Source organism: Strigops habroptila (assembly GCF_004027225.2).
Source record: "Strigops habroptila isolate Jane chromosome 13 unlocalized genomic scaffold, bStrHab1.2.pri S16, whole genome shotgun sequence".
Lineage (NCBI taxonomy): Eukaryota > Metazoa > Chordata > Aves > Psittaciformes > Psittacidae > Strigops > Strigops habroptila.
The window spans coordinates 7,101,592-7,124,158 of record NW_022651054.1 but is presented as its reverse complement, the minus strand read 5'-3'; the positions used below and the strand labels follow the sequence as shown (position 1 = coordinate 7,124,158).

The 22,567-nt window shown below is 45.3% G+C and overlaps 1 protein-coding gene across 1 annotated transcript in view; it reads right to left on the bottom strand.

Annotated features, from left to right (window-relative positions):
- Positions 1-271: 271 nt before the first annotated feature.
- The window catches only part of GALNT17 (polypeptide N-acetylgalactosaminyltransferase 17), a 194,561-nt gene continuing 172,265 nt past the window's right edge, over positions 272-22,567 (bottom strand). The window contains 6 exon segments of the mRNA XM_030472544.1: positions 272-3,514; positions 4,674-4,792; positions 4,795-4,840; positions 12,353-12,448; positions 13,703-13,840; positions 16,915-17,100. Coding sequence (XP_030328404.1) covers positions 3,386-3,514; positions 4,674-4,792; positions 4,795-4,840; positions 12,353-12,448; positions 13,703-13,840; positions 16,915-17,100 — 714 coding nt within the window. The 3' untranslated portion in view covers positions 272-3,385.

Genomic DNA, 22,567 nt, shown 5'->3' with positions numbered 1-22,567 from the left:
AGCGATGTTTTTCTACCATGTAACGTCTCTTTTCAGCTTCTGGAATGTAACTGCATTATCTTGGTGAGTGGCAGCCGGCAGGGATGGATGAAATGAGAGGTTAATCTGCATCGGGCATCTCTCTTGATTTCACCTTCATTTCCATTTCTTTTAAAAATGGAAGTTCCATTAAAACAGCAGCACTTTTCTATTAAATAAGTAACAGAGAAGAATGACTGCCTCTGTATCTCATCAGCAGTGAATCTTTTTAAAATCACTCAAGAGGCAAGGCTCAAATCATATATTTAATAAGAACCACTTCGATATCACTTTTTAAAGCAATTAACATATTATTAGAGATAAGCGCAAGATGCAACACTTAGATCCAGATTTCTAAGACAGATTTCTATGGTTTCAGAGGGTGCAGACCTCAGGTCGTCGCCTCGGCAATCATCTCTGCATGTCACAAACCAGTGTCAGAACAGAACTTCAGCTACGCATACGCAGCAGATTCAATTTGCACTTTTAATCCTGGTTTTACTCATGCTGCTTCTTTTCAGCCATTCGAAAGCACTCTATATACACCATGGAGAACAGGGAAAACACCTCCCCAGGGTTTCTGCCCCATCTGAGGGTCCTGGAGCAATGTGTTCATCTCCACTGTCCCCTTCCTATTGGATATTATTTGTTTTCTTTATGTAGCGTGAAGGAAAGGCATCTCTGAACCTTAATATTTCAAAGGATCAAAGAGCCCATCACCCACAGGATCCTCGTTGCCAGGTTGTCTTGTGTTGCCTGAGGACAAGTTCCCGAATGCCACCAAGGTAGCTGGTTGCTGCCTCCTGAGCCAAGCCGTGTGGACATCCCAGAGTGACTGTGACTGACAATCCTGTGTGTTCAATAGAGCAAGTCCCTCCTGCCTGCTGGCTGAAGCACGTCCTGCCAACTGCGGTAGCTGAGGTGTAGCCACACATTCATCTCTGCTGTCAGTGGCGGGGACAGAAACCTCCAGCAGCTGAAGCAGATGGAAGGCTGGGGGTGGTGACACCTTATACCACCAGATTAAATCTGACAAAGCCCATCTGTTGGCACCCTGAGCACTGGCAGGAGTAGAGCTGGACTGGGAACCATGAATTACAGCACAGGCAACATCCAAGGGCTTTTTGGTTATTTATCCTGAAACATGCAGGCTTTTCCCAACACTAAACAGTATGTGGCTTCCACTGATGACTGACAGCAACCTGATGGTTCAATTACAGGGCGTTTTACCATTTTGACCAATAGCCGTGAAGTCTTAAATCCCCCAGACTTTTCCTGGAGTCCACCTCATCAGTAAATTGCTTTCCTTGGAAGGCACCAGCAATGCAAGGGGAAACATATCATGCACCTGAAGACATTGTGATGATACTGGTTTTGTAAGTGCTAAAATTTATTACACAAGAGATGATGCCACAGCGAATAAGAGAGAAAAATTCTACATTGACTCCCTACTTTGCAATTCAGGACAACTAAGAGGTTTTACTTCATCAAAGAAGGGAAAAAAATAGGAGACAACCCCAATGGACGAGGAAGTCTTGTCAAGCCTAAATGAACAATCAGTCCTAAGCGATGCTCATGGCTGTAGAAGGAACAATGAAAGATATCGGCTTCTGTACAATAAATTACTAAAACATCAGTTATAAACCTGCTGCATGGCATTGAAAATTAAACTCATTAAACATCCAGGTAGCTTCATCCTGATGCAAATGGAAGACAGGCATGAGTGCTCTGCAGCAAACAACTCTGTGCACATCCCGTCTTTGGGAAACATATTTACATGTACATCTCATATATTAATATATTTTAGTGCACCCTAGCCAGAGGGCAACCAGAAACAGTATTATTCTGTGAGAAGGACAGGAGATGGGCTGGCTTCTCCTCTCCACTGAGCGAAGTCTGTATCCACCCATTAGTCTAGCATCCACGTAAAGCAACTTTGCAAGACCATGATTCCCTTTTCTAGACAGCCAGACATCAGGACCCCAAACCAATGGTCTCCCATGATGGCTGGGTAGATTTGGTAGCCAAGATTACTGTGGGCCAAAAAAAGCAAGTGAGATTGCCCCACCATATTAACAAGCCTCAAGTGACTTCAAGGTCAGGAATTTCAGCCAAAGTGCCATTTATTGATCTCTTGCTCTCCCTTTCCCTTCTTTACTCCACCATAGGTCATGAAGGTTTGCAGCAACACACGCTGTTTGGGGTGGACACCTTCACACTGACCAGGTGCAACAGGCATTGCCGAGCCTCAGGAAGAGAACACCACTACAAAGTTATGGAGACTACCATTACTGGTATCTTTGTTCAAAACAAGGATGCCTTAAAAACAAATCCTATGGTCTCCATGGGAGGGAAGCCCAAGCAGGACTTTCTCTTGTGTTACCTGCTCTCAGTCTGTTACACATACCTGCACATCCATCCTCATTTCTACAAGAAAAGAGGAAAAAAAGGGGTGAAGATGGGTCTCCAGGGGCACAGTGCCAGGCCAATGGCCCTGCAAGGTGGTAAAGGTGGCTCTGAAGCAACCCAGGCTTCCATGGAGCAGGAAGCATCCCACAAGCCTTACTCACCATGCATAAGTCCAACTGACACCCAAAAGGGCAGGCAACTGTCCAGGCAGGCAGGCAGACAGACATCTGGAGTCTCCATAGGAGGGAGCGGTGCTGCATGGCGTGGCCTGGCCAACAGCAGCATGTGGGTGATAGAGAGGAGGCAAGGGGAGATCACTGATTCTATTCAATAGGATTTTGTTGGATGACATCTGTGACTAAGGGTTGGAAAGATCCATGGGAGCTACCAAGGTGCGCTTTGCCTTTCCCAGACTCAAGAAAGTGGCTGCTGGATGCAAGGGCAACAAAGGGAAAAGGGAGAGAGGACCTAACAAAGCACCACATCTTTCAAACTCAGCTCATATGGGGCTTGGCAAACTTTCCCTCTCACAAGCACCTAAGTTTTCATGCTTGCCAGGCAGGTAAATCCAGGGTCTCTCAAGTCCCACCGTGGTGCAAACCTACCCGGCACTTTTGGAGAGCCTGGAGTTGTCTGGGAAAGCAACAATTCGCTGTCAGTAAAATGCATACAAGACTGCATGAGCTTATTACAGTCATACCAGCAGAAATAAGTGGTATCTTTTAGAGTGCTTGCCAGAAGAAAATAGCAGTTCTGACCCAATTTTGCACAGTCAGAATCAGCTGTGGGAGACTAATATACAATAAAAATAAAAAGACAAATGCCCATTTCCCCCATGTCCTCTCCTAATAACATGAATAAAGCTCTGTTTTGATATTTCGTCCTTTCCAAAGGAGTCCAGTCCGATCAGTTCAAGTCATCTGCGTTTCGAGCCAAACTGCTCTGACTCTTCCAATCTTTACTTGATGAAATTTTTAATCATCCACCTTTGTCCTGTGCAGCTGCGAAGAATCAGATCAATGCCGGCCATTCCCCTGTTCTCCACTTCCAAGCATCGTCCTGTTCCCTTGTTCAGGATGGCACCATTCTGCAATTAAAGGATATAGATAGGGAAAACATGAAGAAAATGAAAGACACAGGGTTGCCTGTGAAGCAAGCCAGGCCTGTGTCACGTCCAGGAGTGCAGCTGTGCCCTTGTGCATTGCTAGAGAACTCACAGCACTTAGCTGGGTGGTAATGCAATTCCAACAATAAAATAATTCCTGAAATAATCAATGTGAATTGAATGAGCAACCATTACCACTGACAACATGGACACCTAACACATTAGCAACTAAAGGACATCTGTAATGTTTAAACAGCATGGCTGCACCCTGCCTTCCAAAGGTGTGACACATCTGTAGAATGGGTATTATTTACACTCTGAGACAAAGGTACCGTGTTTTCCTGTACTTCACAGAATCAAACAGGTTGGAAAAGACTTTTAAGATCATCAAGTCCAACTGTTCCCCAGCACTGCCAAGGCCACCACTAACTCATGTCACTAAGGGCCTTGTCTATACAGTTTGTGAACACTTCCAGGGACGGTGACTCCAGCACTGCCCTGGGCAGCCTGTTCCAATGCCTGAGCACCCTTTGGGGAAGAAATTGTTCCTAATATCCAGTCTAAACCTCCTCTGTCACAGCTTGAGGCCGTCTCCTCTTGTCCTATCGCTTGTTACTTGGGAAAAGAGAGTGACTCCCACCTCACTACATCTTCCTTTCAGGTAGTTGTAGAGAGCGATAAGGTCCCCCTGAGCCTTCTGTTCTCCAGACTAAACTCCCCCAGGTCCCTCAGCCATTCCTCATCAGACTTGTGCTCCAGGCCCTTCACCAGCTTCATTGCCCTCTCTGGACCCGCTCCTGCACCTCAATATCTCTTTTGTAGTGAGGGGCCCAGAACTGAAGACCAATTTCACCACAGTTTATCTGTAAGAACAAAGAAACCTGGAAGTCATTCGCACGGGCAGGTTTACATACACTTGAGGGTATCCAAGAATGGGAAACTTCTACTGAAATGGTCCTAAAATGCCTGTCCCTGTCCCTAGATCTCTTTTAACTTTTCCCTCTGTACTAGGACCTGGCACCCGCTGTGGCACAGGACCATTTCAGCTTTGTCCCCACACTGTTCCATGCCAAAAGACAAAGTGCCACAGCCCATAGTTTGGGAAGCAGAGGAGCAGCATCGATGGCAGACCATAACAAACCTGTATGAAATTCACACGCTTATGGAGGCTGCTCTTGACCTTCTCACAGTCGAGGAGCTGAGGGAAGCGGCTTTTCACATTATCTACCAGGCAGCGGGTATCGGGTAGGAGAGTCGTGGTCCAAGGGCGCCAAGATGCAGGAATCCCTCCTTGGTGTAGCGTGCAAGCTGAGGGGCAGGGAAGGCGAGGGAAGACAACCATCAGTCTCTTTGGAACATCATTAAAAGTGATAGAGGAAAGGACAAGCTTGCACAGCCCCAGGAAAAAAGCTGTGTGAGGATGGTGCCAGAACTGACAAGAGGAGAAAAATCCAACTTTCTCAGCCTTTCTTTGTTTTTGTTTTGGGAATTTTTTTTTGCAGATGCAGGTGAGGAGCTGGAACACAGGAAATGGCGTAAGAATGACTCTGAGCCTTAAACCCCATCACAGGGCAGACTCCTCCAGCTTCAATTTGAGCCTGAACAACTCTGCACATTGGGGCAATGGATGATCTCCCCTGGTTTTCACGGAGTCAGCTGGTTTGGCCTCGTGAATGATGTTGGCTTCTGGCATGCCTGGTGAGCCAGCCTTGATTTGGCCTGTGAATGAAGCTGCTGGTGTGACTGGCACAGATACTCCAACAGCAGCAGCAGCAGCCAAAGGGGGGCAATATACAAATGGCTTCACGTTCCTCATGGATGCAAGCCCAAATCTCCCCATGGTTCAGCCCTGAAGCAAAGGCTCAGGATTGCAGCTACAGCCTGCAATTCCCCCTGCATTCCACTGCCCTGTGCTCCCGGGACCCGGCTCAGCTGCCAAGGAGATGCAGGCTGGGAACATCAGGCAGAGTTGATGGCTCTCCCAGGGATGTTGGGCAGTGGCACTGAGACAGGGCCCACACCACAGAGGGCTCCTGCATTCACAGGGTTTAAGGAATCCCACCAAAATATTTCCCTAAACACGTTTAAATTCAGGAGTGAAAGAGATGAATGACAGCGGCCTGCCTTTCCTGTTCAAGGGAGAGATATACACAGCTGCTTATTTAAACTATGAATCAATCCATTATCTAGCAGACAAATAGAGAGTATTCAGCACACTAATTAACTGGGCATATCTATGACCCAGATGCTTAAAAAGAGACAGTAAATCACACTGGGAGTTTGGGTTATCTCAGTTAGAATAATTAAACACTGAAAATGAAGTTAAAACAATGAAACAAGGTCTAACTCTGGCTAGTAACCACAGACACAGTTATGGTGCTTGGAGCTGATTTTGCCTCCCCTCGATGTTGGCTGTAGGTTTAGGTGTGCTGAATCCTCCAAAAAGACCGTATTCTGCCCATCTTCCTCGTGCTTTAGTCCCACCTGCTGGTGGAGTTACACTTTTATTCAATGTGCTGTGCACTGAAGCAAGAGCTCTGCTTCTTTACATCTCACAGAGGTTCACTTGCCAAAGATATTCAGCCCAGAGAAGAGATGGCTCAGGGGAGATGTTGTAACAGTCTTTCAATACCTAAAGGAGGCCTATGAGAAATCTGGAGAGGGACTTTTGAAAAAGACAAGGGGGAATTGCTTTAACCTGACAGACGTCTCTTTAGCTTTACAGTAATTTCCCCTTCAAATCGCTGCGCTGGTGCAGCAGGGGTGGAAAGGAGTGCAGCTCACAGAGCTTAAAGTCATATCCATCACCAACTCCTCCTCTTACCGATTCACTCACAGGCACAGGATGCCTGACCACAAGTCAGGGATCCCATCCACCCCCAAAGCTCACACTGGGCCAGGCTCCATCAGGCTGGAGCAACTTGGGAATGAGCCCTGGGCATTCAGATGCAACTGATCTGAATTAGTATTGAACACCAACACAGAGGATGAGGCCACTTGCACAAAGTAAGAGGTATATATATGTATATCTATATGTGTGTATATATAGACACATATAAAAGAAAAACCCCCATGGCCTCTCCATGACAGAAGAAGAAATCACTCAGAGGTCCCAAATGGGCACTGCAAGTTATTCTCCTCGTGTTTCTGAAATGTTTCCTACCACGTACATAATCAATGTGCTAGACACCTTCTTTTCTCACGATGTTTGGCAGCTTGTCTCCAGACGGTTGGCCTAATGCCCACAAGGCAACATGATTTCTGCTCTTACACGTTATCGCCTAATGTGGTGCGAAAAATAAGTAGAGCAAAAATCAAATCTTTCCCTAGGAAGGGAGTGGTGCAGGGGCTGCAGGGAGACAACATGAGCTGAAAAACAAATGCAGAGATTATGGAAAATGTATTAAGTGCATCTATTAGATGTGTCATCTACCATGTATAACAGCCAGATAAATAAAGCCCTGAACACATGTCTGGATCTAGCACACTGCTAATGCCTGATCTACTCTGCTGGCGCAGTGGCGGCTCAGCAACAGCCGCTGCAGCCTTTGAGCCTGTCCAACCATCAAACCTGAGAGTGATTATTCCCAAGTCCCATCTAATTCGCTAGTGCAAGCTCCACTGTGCTCCTAAGGCATTTAGGGATTTTTCTGGGGCCGACACTAGAGATGGCCCCAGGGGCTGCTTGGGGAGCACAGCTTCAGCCTAGTGGCATTTTCTGCCTGGATGGGAAGTGCCTCCAATTCATCACCATATAGTGCATTGACCAACATTTTAAAGAGCAGGGGGCCTGTTCAAGGTCTTGAGCCTATCTTAGAAACTGATTATGCCCCATGAATGCTTTATAGTATCAGTAAATTACATGTACTGTTGTTATTAAAACCTTCTCAGCGGTTGCAGCATTTCACCAACTCAACAACTCAGCATTACAAGCAAACTTGCCTGCTTCAAGGCAGCCAGCACAGCCTTGGATGATGATCTCTGGTGAATAAGATCTCTGGTGAATAAGATCACAGAATCCCAGAATGGTTTGGGTTGGAAGGGTTCTTAAAGCTCATCCAGTTCCAACCACGTGCCATAGGCAGGGACACCTTCCACTGGACTAGGTTGCCCCCCCCCCCCCATATATCTATCCTTTAAAGTGACCTGTCCTACGTCCTACTGCCTGCTAAGCAGGTTTGCCAGCTCCAAAAAGCAGACCAGGCCAGGCACGACCTGAACAGGGAAGGATACAGCCAATCCAGCTGGAAAAAGACAAACATGGAGGTACAAGCCTGAGGCAATGCCTGAAGGTGTTACCAGCCTGGCACAGGAAAGGGAAACACCAAGAGAAAGGACCAGAGAAAACCAGTTTAAAAGTATTAACAAGTGAACCATTTAAAAGTGGTTAATGTTGATGAGGTCTTAAATCTCTTAATCAACAGTGGCCCAAAGCCACATCCCCAGACAGAAACGCTGATCCATAACCCACAGCCTCTTACGAACAGGTAAAACTGCATCTTGCAAAGCTTCAGGTACCACTTTGGGGGGCTACTTGGCCTTGAGCGGACGTACACCTGCTGCTGATGCTGTGAGAGCTGAGGGTGCACAGTCCCACATGTGCCCAGTGCATCACTTGGGCTCATTTCCCACTGGCAAACTTCCACCACCAATACATCTTCTTTGATTATTGTTTCTGGCTCGCTGCATCTCAGGGATGGGAGGAAGTTAATTAGATGTCTTAGCACCTGGGAAATAAAAGCCTTGATGACCTTCATTGACTCTATTGGAAAATAATTTAGGGTTGTTTAGCTTCCTTTTTGCACTGAGCAGATCACCAACTAGTAACCATAAGTAAAGCTAACAGTTTTTAACACAATTTAATCCCATGTGCTATTTTGTCACCCTTGATATTGCCATGTCCCCGATGATCTCAGTATTGATGGTTTTGTCCTCAAGTTCTGATGCTTAAATGGGCAAAACATATTTTATCCTATAATTAAATGAAATGCTCTGCTGGGTGAACATTATCTTAAGTTTTATAGTATTATAGTGCTTTCTATCACCTTAATATATCACCATAGTTCTGTCACTCCAATGAGGTATTACTGTATTATTAGTGTAATACATCATTATGGCAAGGTGTTTTCGTGATGTATTGCTTAAAGGATGAAGCCATCAGGAACAAAAAAAACCCATGAGCAAGCTCAATATAATTACAGGGTAAAAGGATACTTCATCATGAAATCTGATACTGATTTGACCTGGAAGTGAATGAATGCAGGGAAATGGAAAGCTACAGAGAAAACAAGAGAAAAACAAGAATTTCCCCCACTGATGGATGCTACAACAGAGGCCAAGATCTCATCTGCATTCAGCACTCGGTATGGGATTCATTGCACCTAACTGTGTCCAGCTGAATGCTACACATAGCTTGAACAGATTAGCAGTCATCACCAGGAACTCAGGGTATAATACAAACTGCCCTCCCTTAAATGGGACACATCTTTCCCTACAGAGTAGGTCATTCCCCCTCTCTCTGAGTTGGACTGCTCATCTACAGATACAGGAGCACGGTGTGAGGATGGACCTAAGAGTGAGGACTTCCAACAAAATCCCAACACTGCCTGGCGTGGCAGGGAACAGGACCCATGACGCCACTGTCCTTGCGTCAAATGGCAGCAGGGAGCGTACATCTCACCCTCACTTACCACAGCCAAGGAACCTTCTCCTTATTGTGAAATGCATTTAAATACGTATGTAATGGGCCGCAGTATCAAGGAAAGACACGGAGATTTTAGGAAAATACACAAACATTGAGCACAGGCACCACTGTATGTGCTTTCAGATGCAACTCCTTGTGCGGTTTTTATACACACAGAATCATAAAATCATAGAATGGTTTGGGTTGGAAGGGAAATTAAAGCTCATCCAGTTCCAATCCCCTGCCACAGGCAGGGACACCTTCCACTAGAGCAGGTTGCTCCAAGCCCCTGTGTCCAACCTGGCCTTGAACACTGCCAGGGATGGGGCAGCCACAGCTTCTCTGGGCACCCTGTGCCAGCACCTCAGCACCCTCACAGGGAAGAATTTTTTCCTTATATCCAACCTAACCTATTTCAGTTTAAACCCATCACCCCTTTTCCTACCACTGCAGTCCCTGATGAAGAGCCCCTCTTTTGCACCCTTGTAGGCCCCCTTCAGATACTGGAAGGCTGCTATGTATATACATACATATGTATAAAAGTGAGTTATATGAACAGTGTGTTTACATTGCTTCTAATTATACTTCCAGCAATAAATTACAACACGCAGCCCATTAATTAAACAGTAGTAGCGAAAGTCCAATTTCTTCTGTGCGGGGCTCGTGCTTCTGCAAAAGGCTAATTTCAAAGTTTCTGCACTTACTGATAGCTATTTTTAAAAGCATTTTCAAGGAGTTAAACTAATGGAATGTATCACAAAACAAAAGAACTGCCAAGAACTGGCTCTTAGCTGGAGACGGAAGGGACAATGTGGAGGTGGAAGACCAGGAAGAAAAATCTGTGCTGAGCTTGCACAACAGGCGAGCTGAAGGGAGCCTGCTGCACTGCAAGGTTTGACTTGAACATCAGGTAGGAAAAGAAAACATTGTTAAGTTTAATCACAAAAACAGCTAAGGGAAAAATAAATAATCTGCTTTTAGCCATTCATCTTAAAGCCCAGGGTTAGCAGACAATGTCAGGCTAATTCAGTTTCTCATACTATAATGCACTTAGAGGTTTAAGCTTCCATCCAGAAAGTCCAAAAAGCAGTTTGTGCCATTTAAGAAAAAACCTGTGTGCATTTAAGCAACAGCTAGGTTATATTTAGCAGTGACTCCATCAGCCACAGTTGACTGATCTTTGTTTAAAGGCAAGGATAAACCCAAGTGAGATTTGTCTCTACCTCAAAGGACTCCTGCAGCTGGCTCCTTGGCTCAGGTGGCTCCTGAAGTTTGCAGTTCAGGCTCAGATGAGCTTTGGGATTACAGAGTCCTGGTGAGCCTGCAAAGCCCACAGTGACCATACTGCGAGAACAGGCTCTTTATGCATTCCCATCACGTGAACTGTGTTCCTTTTTTTAACTGAAAATGAACCTATGATCAATGAGTTTAACCCTCTTTCCACCCATTGCCACTACACACCATGCAAATACAGTGACAGCAGAATCTATCATCTGCAACTTCCCTGCCATGGCTAAATATCACATATAGAACATTTACATGGAAAATGCAAGCAAAAGCATGAGGTTTAAGTCAGGTACATACAACAAATCCTGATGTTAAAACACCCAGAGCATCACCGGATAGAGCTAAAATGCCAGAAAAACAAATGCTCCTACTCTGTGGCTTCAGAGAGGTCAGGCTGGGTTTTGGTAATGAAACAAAACCTAAAAATCCCATTGTAATTCTTGAAAACCCCATGGGGCCCATCAAATGGCCATTCTGCTTCCAGATCTAAAGGGAAACTTGTGTTTCCTCCTTAGAGATTGCAGGGGAGAAGGACACTGGGCTAAAGGATTTGCAAGATGAGATGACGACCACTAGGCATACAGTATGAAAAACACAGAGGAATTCCCAGAATTTAGGCAAAATATTGAAGTGAGGATATGGGCAGAGATATAAGAAAAATAGGGAGGAAAAGTTAGGGGGGAACTGGGTAAATTATCCCTGGAGCTGCAGATCCTGGAAGTCCACCTTAGAGTCTGCTGTTGGTTTAAGAGATGCCAGCAGCAACAGAGCTAGTGGTGTGCCTCATTTTGTTCCAGGTCTGTGTTGATGAACCCAGCAGCATTCCCATGCTGCTTTCTTCTTAAAACACGGTAGGAGATAAAACTACAGAAGAGGCTGAATTAGTTCATCATCACTAACTTTCAGTATTTGACACATCCATTAATCCTCTTAAAAAAAAAAAAAAGAAGAGAAGGCTCTGTGGAAATCTTACTGTGGCCTTTCAATACCTAAAGGAGGCTGGCAAGAAACCTGGAGCTTTGGACAAGGGATATAGGGACAGTATAAGGTGGAATGGCTTTAACCTGACAGAGGGGAGATTGAGATGAGCTCTTAGGCAGAAGCTCTTCCCTGTGAGGGTGCTGAGGTGCTGGCACAGGGTGCCCAGAGAAGCTGTGGCTGCCCCATCCCTGGCAGTGTCCAAGGCCAGCTTGGACAGGGCTTGGAGCAACCTGCTCTAGGGGGTTGAAACTGGATGAGCTTTAAGGTCCCTTCCAAACCAGTCTGTGATTCTATGAAGATACGAGATGTAGAGTGAATCTTGGAATCACAATTTTTAATCTAGAATAAGATTAAAATTAGGATAAGAAGCTTTTGGTTTGCTCAAAAATTTTTGGAGAGGCAAAAAGAGTCCTAGAAAACTAACACTACAGCAAATCCCAGCCAAGCTGAAATAGCTAATTGTCATCCTGTTAAAAAACACTGCTTGTTTTCTTTACCCAGTTGATATGTTTTCACTCTGCTGGGTGAAAGACAAAGGAAAGGTCTTAAAATGCTCTGCTGGTGTATGCTCTGCTCTGTTCTTTGGCTATTTGTCTTCAGCATTATTTACTCTGGTCTGGAAGATTTTTTCAAATGATGCTTTTACTTGCAACTCTGGCATGATTATGGTAATCCAGAAAATAGCTTCTCTAAGAGTAGCTGGGAGTATCTTTATATCTGTATTTGAGGTATCTTTAAGAAGAAGCCGGGCCTTGTACATGAGAGAGTGAAGACAACAGACAAGCTGCACATCCATACTCTGTCTGTGCAACCTCTGCCGGGTACCTCCTGCTCTGAGCACACACGGTCTCAGCACATTAACTCCTCACCTGCGGTCCCCAGCCATGGCACGGGTACAATATTGCTGTGTGGTTCTCCTGGGGGCCCTGGTCAAGGCAGACGTCTTTTGCTTTATTGTTTCGAAGCTGTAAGAAATAAAAACTGCAGTTATACAGCCCTGTCTCTTTGGAGATAAGCAATAAACTGATGTGCAGCAATGTCTCCAGCCTCTCTGGCTATAGGAAGAATAGACAGTGCTATATCACTAGGCATAATCAGGCAGAGAAGGGTTTAGTGTGCCATATGTTTTCTTTAAATACAAGGCCTAATGATGACTGCTTTTATATAATAATCACCATTCAAAGGAGCCAACTTCCTTGAATACAGTTTTCTTTGTATTTGGTCATGTGTGGTGGTAACAAACAGTTTTAGGCTGCTGTCAGCCTGTTGCCAGGAGCCTGAAATCAATGCAGAGTCGCTTGTATTTCATTGAAATCTCAAAGTGCTCAAAAAGGCAGCGAGGGAAAAATGTCCATAGAGCAGAAGGAGCCCCTTCAAATCATCACAGGGATGCAGGAGGGGACACAGAGTAGTACTTGACAGTTGTCAAGTACTGTAGGACACACTTTGGAAGGAGCATGGAAGTGCTGGATTCATCCTACACAGCTCAATGCCCACTGAACCCCAGCCACTAGGTTTGTCAACGCAGAGCTGCCCCCTCTCTAGACTCCCCACATAGGGCAACTGCAGCAATGCCTCTGAAAATAGCACTTTTTGGGAGGTTTCAGCTTGAAGGAATTAAGTTACTTTGATAATAAATCTTTCTTAAAATTAATGCCCATGTGAGGTGCTCAGGCTGTGCTTCAAGAAGCCTTCTCAAACTGCCACTATTCTATGAGACCTACTGCAACAGAGTACTATTAGTTCCCATAAATGCCTGTTTTTATATTCCCAGTACGGTCTCAAAGCCAACAGAGATTGAATTAAGTCTCCTTACTTTATCTCATCCTTAAGCTGTTGTGACAATGCACTGTATCCTACAGAGACCTTGTAAGGAATTAGGCTCAGTTTAAGTCAAAAGGTTTTATAAGATGACTATGTATTAAAAATATACATACAGCTGCTTAATCTATGGAGTCAATGGGTAATATAGATAATTGTCAGTTCAGTAAATGAGGTATTAAAATATTTTACTGTATATGGTTTCCAAGCTCAGAAATAAATCCCCAAAATAGCTTTTTAGAAGGAACTGTGAAAAGACTTATACAAATTTATATAACTATACACAGAGAGCATGTGTTTTGAATCCCATTCCTCTCCTTTGAGGCTATTTCTCATCAGAGACTCACCAGCTGTAAATATTACCAGTCTGCTCTAAGGGACTGCTCAGCTGTAATTACCTCGCCATAAGCGATGGTGTTGTTGTATCTTCTCATTTCTGGATAAACATGGTCCAGGTACCATTGGAAATTTTTACACTTCAAGCTCTTCCTCAATGCTTTTCTTTCAGAAACATCCCCAATGTCAATACCCGGATTCTGAAAAATAAAGACACATCATGTCACTGAACGAGTAGTTTTAAAAAAGATTAAAAATGAGAGTATTTCACTGATGTTTGATATCACAGAATCACAGAATGGTTTAGGTTGGAAAAGACCTTAAGATCATCTAATTCAAACCCCCTGCCATGGGCAGGGACACCTTCCATTAGATCAGGTTGCTCCAAGCCCCATCCAACCTGGCCTTGAACACTGCCAGGGATGGGGCAGCCACAGCTTCTTTGGACAACCTGTGCCAGAGCCTCACCGCCCTCACAGGGAAGAACTTTTTCCTTATATCCAACCTGAACTTCCCCTGTTTAAGTTTGAACCCATCACCCCTTGTCCTATTGCTACAACCCCTGATGAATTGTCCCTCTCTGGCACCCTTGTAGGCCATCTTCAGCTCTTGGAAGCTGCTCTGAGGTCTCCACGCAGCTTCTCTTCCCGAGGCTGAACAGCCCCAATTATATCAGCCTGTCTTTGTATGGGAGGTGCTCCAAAAGAGAACCCAAATGGAGGAGAAAAAGTTTTGAAGGAAAAGTGCAATATAACAGAGGTGAATCTTCAATATTGTCATGGATTCCCCCAGGCTTTGGATCCATTTGAGAAAGACTGAATCTGCCGACAGGCACAAGAGCGAAGTATTTTTAAAAGAGCTCACCTCCTGTTTAGGTATTGACATACAGGACTCCCAGAAGAGCTTAGCAGTAAACGTACATCAGGATTTAAAAGATTTCCATGCTGAATCCTGGAAATGCAAACCCTTGTCTGTGCTCTGATCACCAAAACCCTTCCCCTTACACACCCTTTAAAAGGTATCAAATAAGGGGGGGGAAAGAAAAGAAGAAATAAAAATGTAAGATTCATATATAATAGAGGCAGATAGCTAAGAATAAAGGACAAAAATTACAGGGGAAGAGAAGTTGAGGCTGAACCTCAGAAAAACCTCTTGACAATTTGGACAATTACATGGTGAAATAGTCTCCCTGGAGACACAGAGGAACCCCACAGCTCGAGATGATTTAAAAGCAGACAAACCTATGGTATCTGTCCCCAGAGGAATAATCTTACAGACCCAGGAGCAGGGGCTGAAGGGAGCTGCCCCCTTTTAACCTTTTATTCCATTACAGAATCCAGGGAACTAATGCAGCAGCCAGGTGAAGGAAACCAAAGGCACATTACAGCAGCCCCTTCTACTCCTTCCTACAGGTGCCTGGGTTCCAACTCTATTGTAGCTCCTGTTCTTGTCTTTTATCATGACCATTAAATACAGCTGGGAAAGCAATTTTCCATTACAACGCTTGTAATGATCTTCTAATGAATTATTCACTCTGCTTTAGAGAAGATACCAATTTAATGCACAACTGGTAGCTCCTAGGTAAAAATAAAGATGATTCAGTGTAGACAGAGAGGACAGGCTGAAGTCTGAGTGGGCAAGATAGGATGCAGAACAAAGCGGGACCACAAACGAGTCAGGACCCAAAATATTCAGTGTAAGGGGTTTGGCTTGGTTTTGAATATAGCAGCATCACAAAATAATTCTGTGTATATCAATAAACCCCTGCACAATACCACCTCTCACACAAGGCTTCTCTAAACTTAAATCTGGTCTAGATAAAGATCTCAAAATGGATAGGATAGGTTATCTTTTAGGATAACCCAGATGTGTCTTCCCACCCCCAAAGTCACTTTGTGTGATTCTGCTTTTTCCAAGCCACACAGGACCTGTGTCTTCCCAATGGATTTTAATCTCTTTTTGCCACCCTCCAAAGCTGTTCCTGAGTAGAGCATGGTGCCTCACCTCTAAAAAGGAATCAACCCAAGGCACAGGGCTGGACCCACAGTAATTCATGATCCTTGCCTATGGACGTTTGGAACTTGCAACCCTTCTTTAAGAGCGATCTAAAATGACTAAGTCCTGCAAGCAACTCAGAATGCTTGGAGCAGTGCCCACCACAGCCAGTGCCCTCCTGCAGCTTGCTCGGTAAATGGCATTTCTTTCCATCTCTATTCACGTATTTCTCAACAACAAACTAATCCCGGACTCCTCACCACCCCCAGGACAACAAATGGGCAGCACAGGCAGCTCATCGACCCTTCAAAGGTACCTGTTGTTCTCTAATGCGGTACAACACTGCCACTCCCGTGGCTCTAAATGCCAGTAGCTCTCCCCAGATGTAACCTTTCCTCAGGAAGCAGCAGCAGCAGCAGTTCATGCTTTTATGTTTTAATGGTTTTTAAAATGCCCCGGAGCACAGCACTGCTGCAGCAGCATCAGGACCACAGCAGCTCGCTGCAGGGGTGTGATATGCAGGGTCTATTTCATGTGTCTTTTCAGCACCAAAAGGGTGGTTGTAAATAACTGCTCATATGGGGTCTGGCCACTCATGGCAATGGTTTTTCTTCACACTTGAATAGAGCTGCCCAGCACTCATCCTGAAGCACACTGCAAGTGGAGTGGGTGTCGGGGGGCAGGGCACCCAGAATCCTCACCCCATCCATAACCTGGTGAGCATCACTGCTTCCCCCTCCCCAACACCTCTTCTTCCTCTGGCAGGACCAAGATGGGGGGACTGGCCCAGCCAGGGCTGCTCCCAGCGCACTCCAGCAGTGCTCAGAGCCAGGAGGCAGGAGATTCTCTTGGGTTTCATGACTGGACACAAGCAGGGACACCTTCCACAAAACCTCATGCACTTTCTGTCAAGCAACTCTGCAGACAGGCTCCATCTGTGGAGCAGCATCGTGACATAGACTCACACTGTGTAAACACTCAACAGGGAGTTAAACACCACAACAGGGGTGATAAACACCACAATACAGGTTTCATTTTTAGAAATTAAAGTAAAAGGCTGATGTGAACAGTAGGAACTCCCCCAAAGCCTGCAGGTTTTGCAGCATCTCTATCAAAGCTAAAGGAGCTCTGCTGACTTCCACAGCTGGGAACGTGACCCAGCATATTTAAGGCTCTCCTTCACCCAGAAGCACTTAAATGCTCTAAAATTCAAGTCTTTAACCCAATAAAGTTGGTTTGCACCCATTTGCACCTAAAGGCATAGGTACAATGGCCATACCTCCAGCGGCAGGTTCCATGCAATGTAGACGTGCCACTTGTAGTCATCCATCCACACCTCGGCCACCCGCAGTGCATTGCGCTTGGTGTAGAAACCAATGTTGTTGTTGTAGGGCTTCTTCTTGCGCTCGATGTGAGCCACCCTGGAGCAGGGCAGGACCTCCATGCTGCCACCACACAGCCACACCTGCAACGCAACCACACAACACCATCAGCATGGGGCTCAGCAAAGGGTCCACACAGACATTAACAAGAAAGAAGTGGTGGGTTTGGAGGTTTCTATAATGTCCTGGTGAGCACAGAGCATCACATCATCTTGCTGGCCAGGTTTGGTCTTTATTCAATGGCGAGACACGGGGAGCATTTAACCGGTGCCCAGACCAAAACATGTCAACTTTAGAGGGATCAGGCCTATATCCAGCACACGGTACTAATGCATTGTAGGACCGAGTGCTGAGTTTACAGTGATGTTGCTACTAAATAAAAAGGATTAGTGACTGGAATAGTTGAAACCATTGCAAGATCCCCTCCTGCACAGGGGATGACTCAGTGAAACATATGGCAGGCACAGATTTCTCCCACTTGAAACCATTTGTTCATTATTTTTCTTTCACGTGCTGTTTAAAATTCCCATAAATCTCAGTGTACAAGTTAATAAAGATCTTTCGAGATCTTTTTATCACACAGAAAGGGAATTTGCAGGAAGATTTGCCATTCTTCCCTCCCTGTCTTCACCAAGAAATTATTTATCTTAAAGACATGTATCCAGGACACCAGGCACTGGGCAATCATCACAAACACATATGCCAAACAGGCCAAATAATCCCACTTTCGCCTATTTTGCAGTCTGCTTCCCATTATCATTTTGCAGTTGTTATAACACCCATCGTTCCTGGGATCTCTTCCAGGCTCACCACCACCTTTTATCCCATTTGTGTTCCTGCTCTCCCAGCAGCACCAGAGGTCTCCTGGACCATATAATCTACCCTTTTTCATCTCTAAGCAGTGGTTTTAGTGGGCACATGGACATCCCAAGCCCAGGTGACATGGGCAAGGGGCAGTACATCAGGGAGACATCTTCCCTTGGGGTAATCCTGCTACTTCTGCTGTTCTCACCTGGATTGCTGCAGAATACAGGAGCCCACATCAAAAAACCAGAGCCCTATCTTATTAGCTAGTGCATTAACATGGAGAAAAATTCCCATCTTCCTCCTGTTCTGCTGTTTGACCTTTAAATACAATCTCATGGCTCCAGAGTGAATTCAGAGCCAATCTCCAAGATGAGGGCTTGTCCATCCCTCCTGTCCAGCCACAACCACGCTCACCTCTGGAAATTCCACAAGGTCTGCCTGAAGTCTTGCAACAGGCCACATGCTGGCGAAACAACTAAGAAGTGAACAAGGTAGTTCTCAAGAAAAATACATGTATTTTTAAAGGAATATTTCTAAGGCAATAGTTTGGCAGAACTGCCTGTGTTTCTTGCCTGCTCAGTTCTCCAGTTTCTCAATGTCTTGGTGAATTAGGAGCATCGAGCTCTGCCCTTGGGTGCTCCCAAAGCTGCTGGGTTCAATGCTGAATGAAACTGCCAGTCCTGGAAGGTCTCCAGCACCATCTGGTTTTGAGTTTGAGGGTTTTGGTAGATTTTGTCCTGATTTGAGGTCAGAATAATTATTTTTAAATGTAAAAAAACATGATCTAATTAAAAATGTCATTTTCCAGCAAGCTTGCCTCTAGCAGCAAAAGTACACTATTGTCTTTAGTTAAATAATGCACATGGCTTTACACCTGACAGCTTTCCTAGATTTCTGGAATATCTGTGCAAACTATATTGAAATGCACATACTGTAATAACCTGAGAGAGAAAAAGTGTTGGGCATTGTGCAAAGGGCATTGGCTATATACGTATCCACAAGCCAGTTCCAGAGAGCTCAATAAAAATCTAATTCAGAAAAGGCACTTATGCAAGTTAAGGCCATCTCCTAAATAAAGCCTAAATCATCATTATAAATTAAAAAAATCTGGTTTTTACAAGGCATTTATAAACATTTCTGCTGGCAACAAAAGGGGGCCAGAGACCTATTACACTGGAAATGCCAAGTCGCACCCGACATCGTTGTCCTCAGCATACAGAGGAGTAAACCATGGCCCCAGGAAGATGCTGCTGGTTCCCATGTGGCCTTGCAAGGACTTTCTATTCCTGCAGGCATCCAAAAATACATGTGAACAGGTCCAGAGGGGCTGCAATCCCAGGGACAGCCTCCACAGCCGTGAAGCATGAGGTGTACTTGCCCTACAAGCTCAGCGTGTGCTTTATCCTTGCAATAGCATTGACTGTGGAGCAGTGAATGGCCCAGGGGAAGGCCCCAGACTTAGTTCTCTTGGTGCCAATGTGAGATGAGCTGCAAGACACCACAACCAAAAGGGCTCAGCAGATCTCCATCCTCCCAGCAAGGCTGGAAGTCATTGTCTTGCTGCTGCCCCGATGTCCCAACCTGCAGCAGCTTCATCCCTGTGGCACTCAGACCCTGAAGGCAGAAGGTTCTTGGGGAACCTTCACTTATGTCCCTATTGAGCATCCATTTGTCCCACCAAAGACCTTTAACAAATAAATTACCTTCCTATTAAGTAGATTTTTTCATGTTCATAGCAAATAAACTTACAATCCCTTAAGGTACTCTATTTAGTGCAAGTAAAGGTACTCTATTTACTGCAACTAAAGGTACTCTATTTACCGCAACACACAGCATTAACAGGACAATCAGTCCAGCATGTTGTTCCTGCTAATTCCTTGAGAAATTATCTCTTAGTAGATGGGTAATCAAGAGCCAGCATACCATTAAGACCAATCAGAGAAATAAGGTGTTGTCAAATTAATTCATGTTTAGCCTATTTAACAAGTCAGAATCTTTTCTCTTGCTTCCTACAAAGGATGAAATCATGCTCACTTTGTTTTATAAAATATGCCTGCATGGCATGTAAAGGCATGTTTAAAGACTCAAGATAGAGTATGTAACACAGCAGGTTAAATACAAAGAGCAAGTCTCAAGTTTCTCCCTTGTTTTCTGACATTCAAATTTCAACATGACTATTAGCTTGCCATTCATCCACCCGTAAAGAGACGCAGAATTAAAAATAGAAGCATTCCCCTCCAGTAAATGACAGTGACTCAATAACTTCTCCATCAGTCTACACACAAGAATAATCAAACATACAGAAAAAATGCTTGGACTTATAAATAATTGGCTAATGCTAAATTCTAGGGAAGAAATCCCAGAGAAAAACATGAAACAAATCCATCACCCAGAGATCTTTGATGTGTTTTTCACAAAGCTGGTGGGTAATGCACTCGCCATTATTTTACAAGCAAAATGCGACTGTCCTAAGAATTCGGCATGGAAAAGCTGTGATTCCTCTCAAGACATGAAATCATAGAATCCTAAAATCACAGAATCCCAGAATCATCAGGGTTGGAAGGGACCTCTGGAGATCATCCAGTCCAACCCCCTGCCGAGGCGGGGCCATCCAGAGCAGGTTACACAGGAACATGTCCAGGTAGGTTTTGAATGTGTCCAGAGAGGGAGACTCCATGACCCCCCTGGGCAGCCTGTTCCAGACTGGTTTGGATTGGAAAGGACCTTAAATCTCACCCAGTTCCAACCTCCTGCCACAGGCAGGGACACCTTCCACTAGAGCAGGTTGCTCCAAGCCCCATCTAACCTGGCCAACCTGCACAACTCTTGCGTATGTGTACCTCCCAGCCAAGCCATCAGCATCTCCTCTGCCATCAGCCTTCAGGCCTCCATTTGCAAAAGCAAAGTTGTTTTTACAGTGCTCTTATGGAGCACTCTGCATGTCTTCATTCTGAGGACATGTCCTTCACCTGGGACACAAGTAACCTCAGAGTCTGGGAGCAACTTCGAAAACAACAGTGACCAGGCCTGTTGGACGGGACTGTGAGCAAGGCGAGCAGGAGGACCCTGGCATTGCCTGGGGAAGTGCACATTCCCTGGGGTTACTGCACTCCTCCTGGTAATGGAGAAAGAATGGCAGGCTGCTCACAAAGCACAGCATACCAATGGTCCTTTGTGCACGTAATAGAGACAGCAAGAAAATCCCAATTTCTCTTCACCAGCTCATTGCAGCAACTGCAGAACCAATTTTCTAAGTGAAGAACAATTACTGTCTGTGATCCCTTTTGCCCTCAAAAATGTTCTGCAGCTATCAATTTGCTTTGCTCCTGTCTGCTAGAGCCAGCAATTACTCCAAAGGAACATTATTTAAACAAAAGGGCTTTTGGCAATCTGCTTGATGCCAGCCAGACAGAAAAGGGTGACCCAGAGGAGATCCACCACCCAGGATGGTGTTGCAAGCTCATCTTGTGCTACACCAGGCTCATGGCATCATCTATGCTCCCTCATTGCGCAGAGCTAGAAATACACCTTGGAGGAGTTGGCCAAACTCATACCTTGAGGTTGGTGGTGACAGCGCTACTAGTGCTTTACAGGTCTGGTTTGCTGTAAGGGAGCAAGCAACCCAGAAGATGTGTTTGGGTGCCACTTGGAGCAAGCAGGAGAATGCTGCTGAGCACTGGGTGCTGCTGCCCTGTCCCACCCCATCCTCTCCAGCAGGTCAGAGCTGCTTCTTCCTCTGTGTCTCCCTCTGCTCACCCCATGGAGCAGGGTGAGCCTCAGGGCTCTCTCCCTTGGGTGCAGAGGCAGCAGCACTGACATCCAGCCAGCACCCAGTGAGCAGCAAAGGGCACACACAGGGGAAGGCATGACCACAGCTTGAGCAAAAGATGGGTGAAAAAATGAACTCTGAAAAGAGAGGTTTAATGCATCTATAATAAGAAACACTTGTTCCCTTCCCCAGCAAGCAGTGCTTGCTATGCCATGGTGCCCGCTGGCAGGGAAGCAGAAGAGAAAATTATTAACTTAAGGAGAATATTTTCATCAGAAAATACTGGCGCAGGGGCTGCTTCCCCTGGGATGGCAGAACCACTCGTACATGCCGCTTCTCTTCAGGCGCCTGCAAGCCAGACCAGGGAACTGGAGCTCACCATTTGCTTTGTGCACAAATTAAAACAAAAAGAGAGCACTTCTGCAAGATAAGAGGCAAAAATGGGGCTGGGCCCTTGCTCCCTTCCAGCCAGTGGAGAGCCAGGATGGAGTCCTACCCCAGCATATCTTCTCCTCTCAACCATTAGCATCTCCAGATGAGACACCATACTGTCGGTGCTTCCATAATGCTGTGCTTCCTCCTCATCCCTGGGATATCAATAATAATAATGAAGAAAATAAGAAGGGACAGTGACTATCTTGGGTCCTGGATCTGGTGTTCTAGCTGGAGCATGGCATGAAATCTATGATGAACACTGACAGCTCCCATTAAGGGATCCTGACTTCAGTTGCTTAGAACTTTGCCAAATTTTAACTATTCAGACTGAAATAAACTCTAGAACAGCTCGAGCCTGCCTGCAGTTAATGCAAAGAGACATCATGACTAATGGTGTCAAGATGAGGCTGCGAGGTAAACTTTTAATCTCTGAATGAACTGTGACAGAAGGAAACAGGGGGAAAAAAACCTGCTCCAAACTTTCATTATACAAACTCCAGGCTTTTTCAGCTGATAACTTTATTTCTAAGGTGATTAGC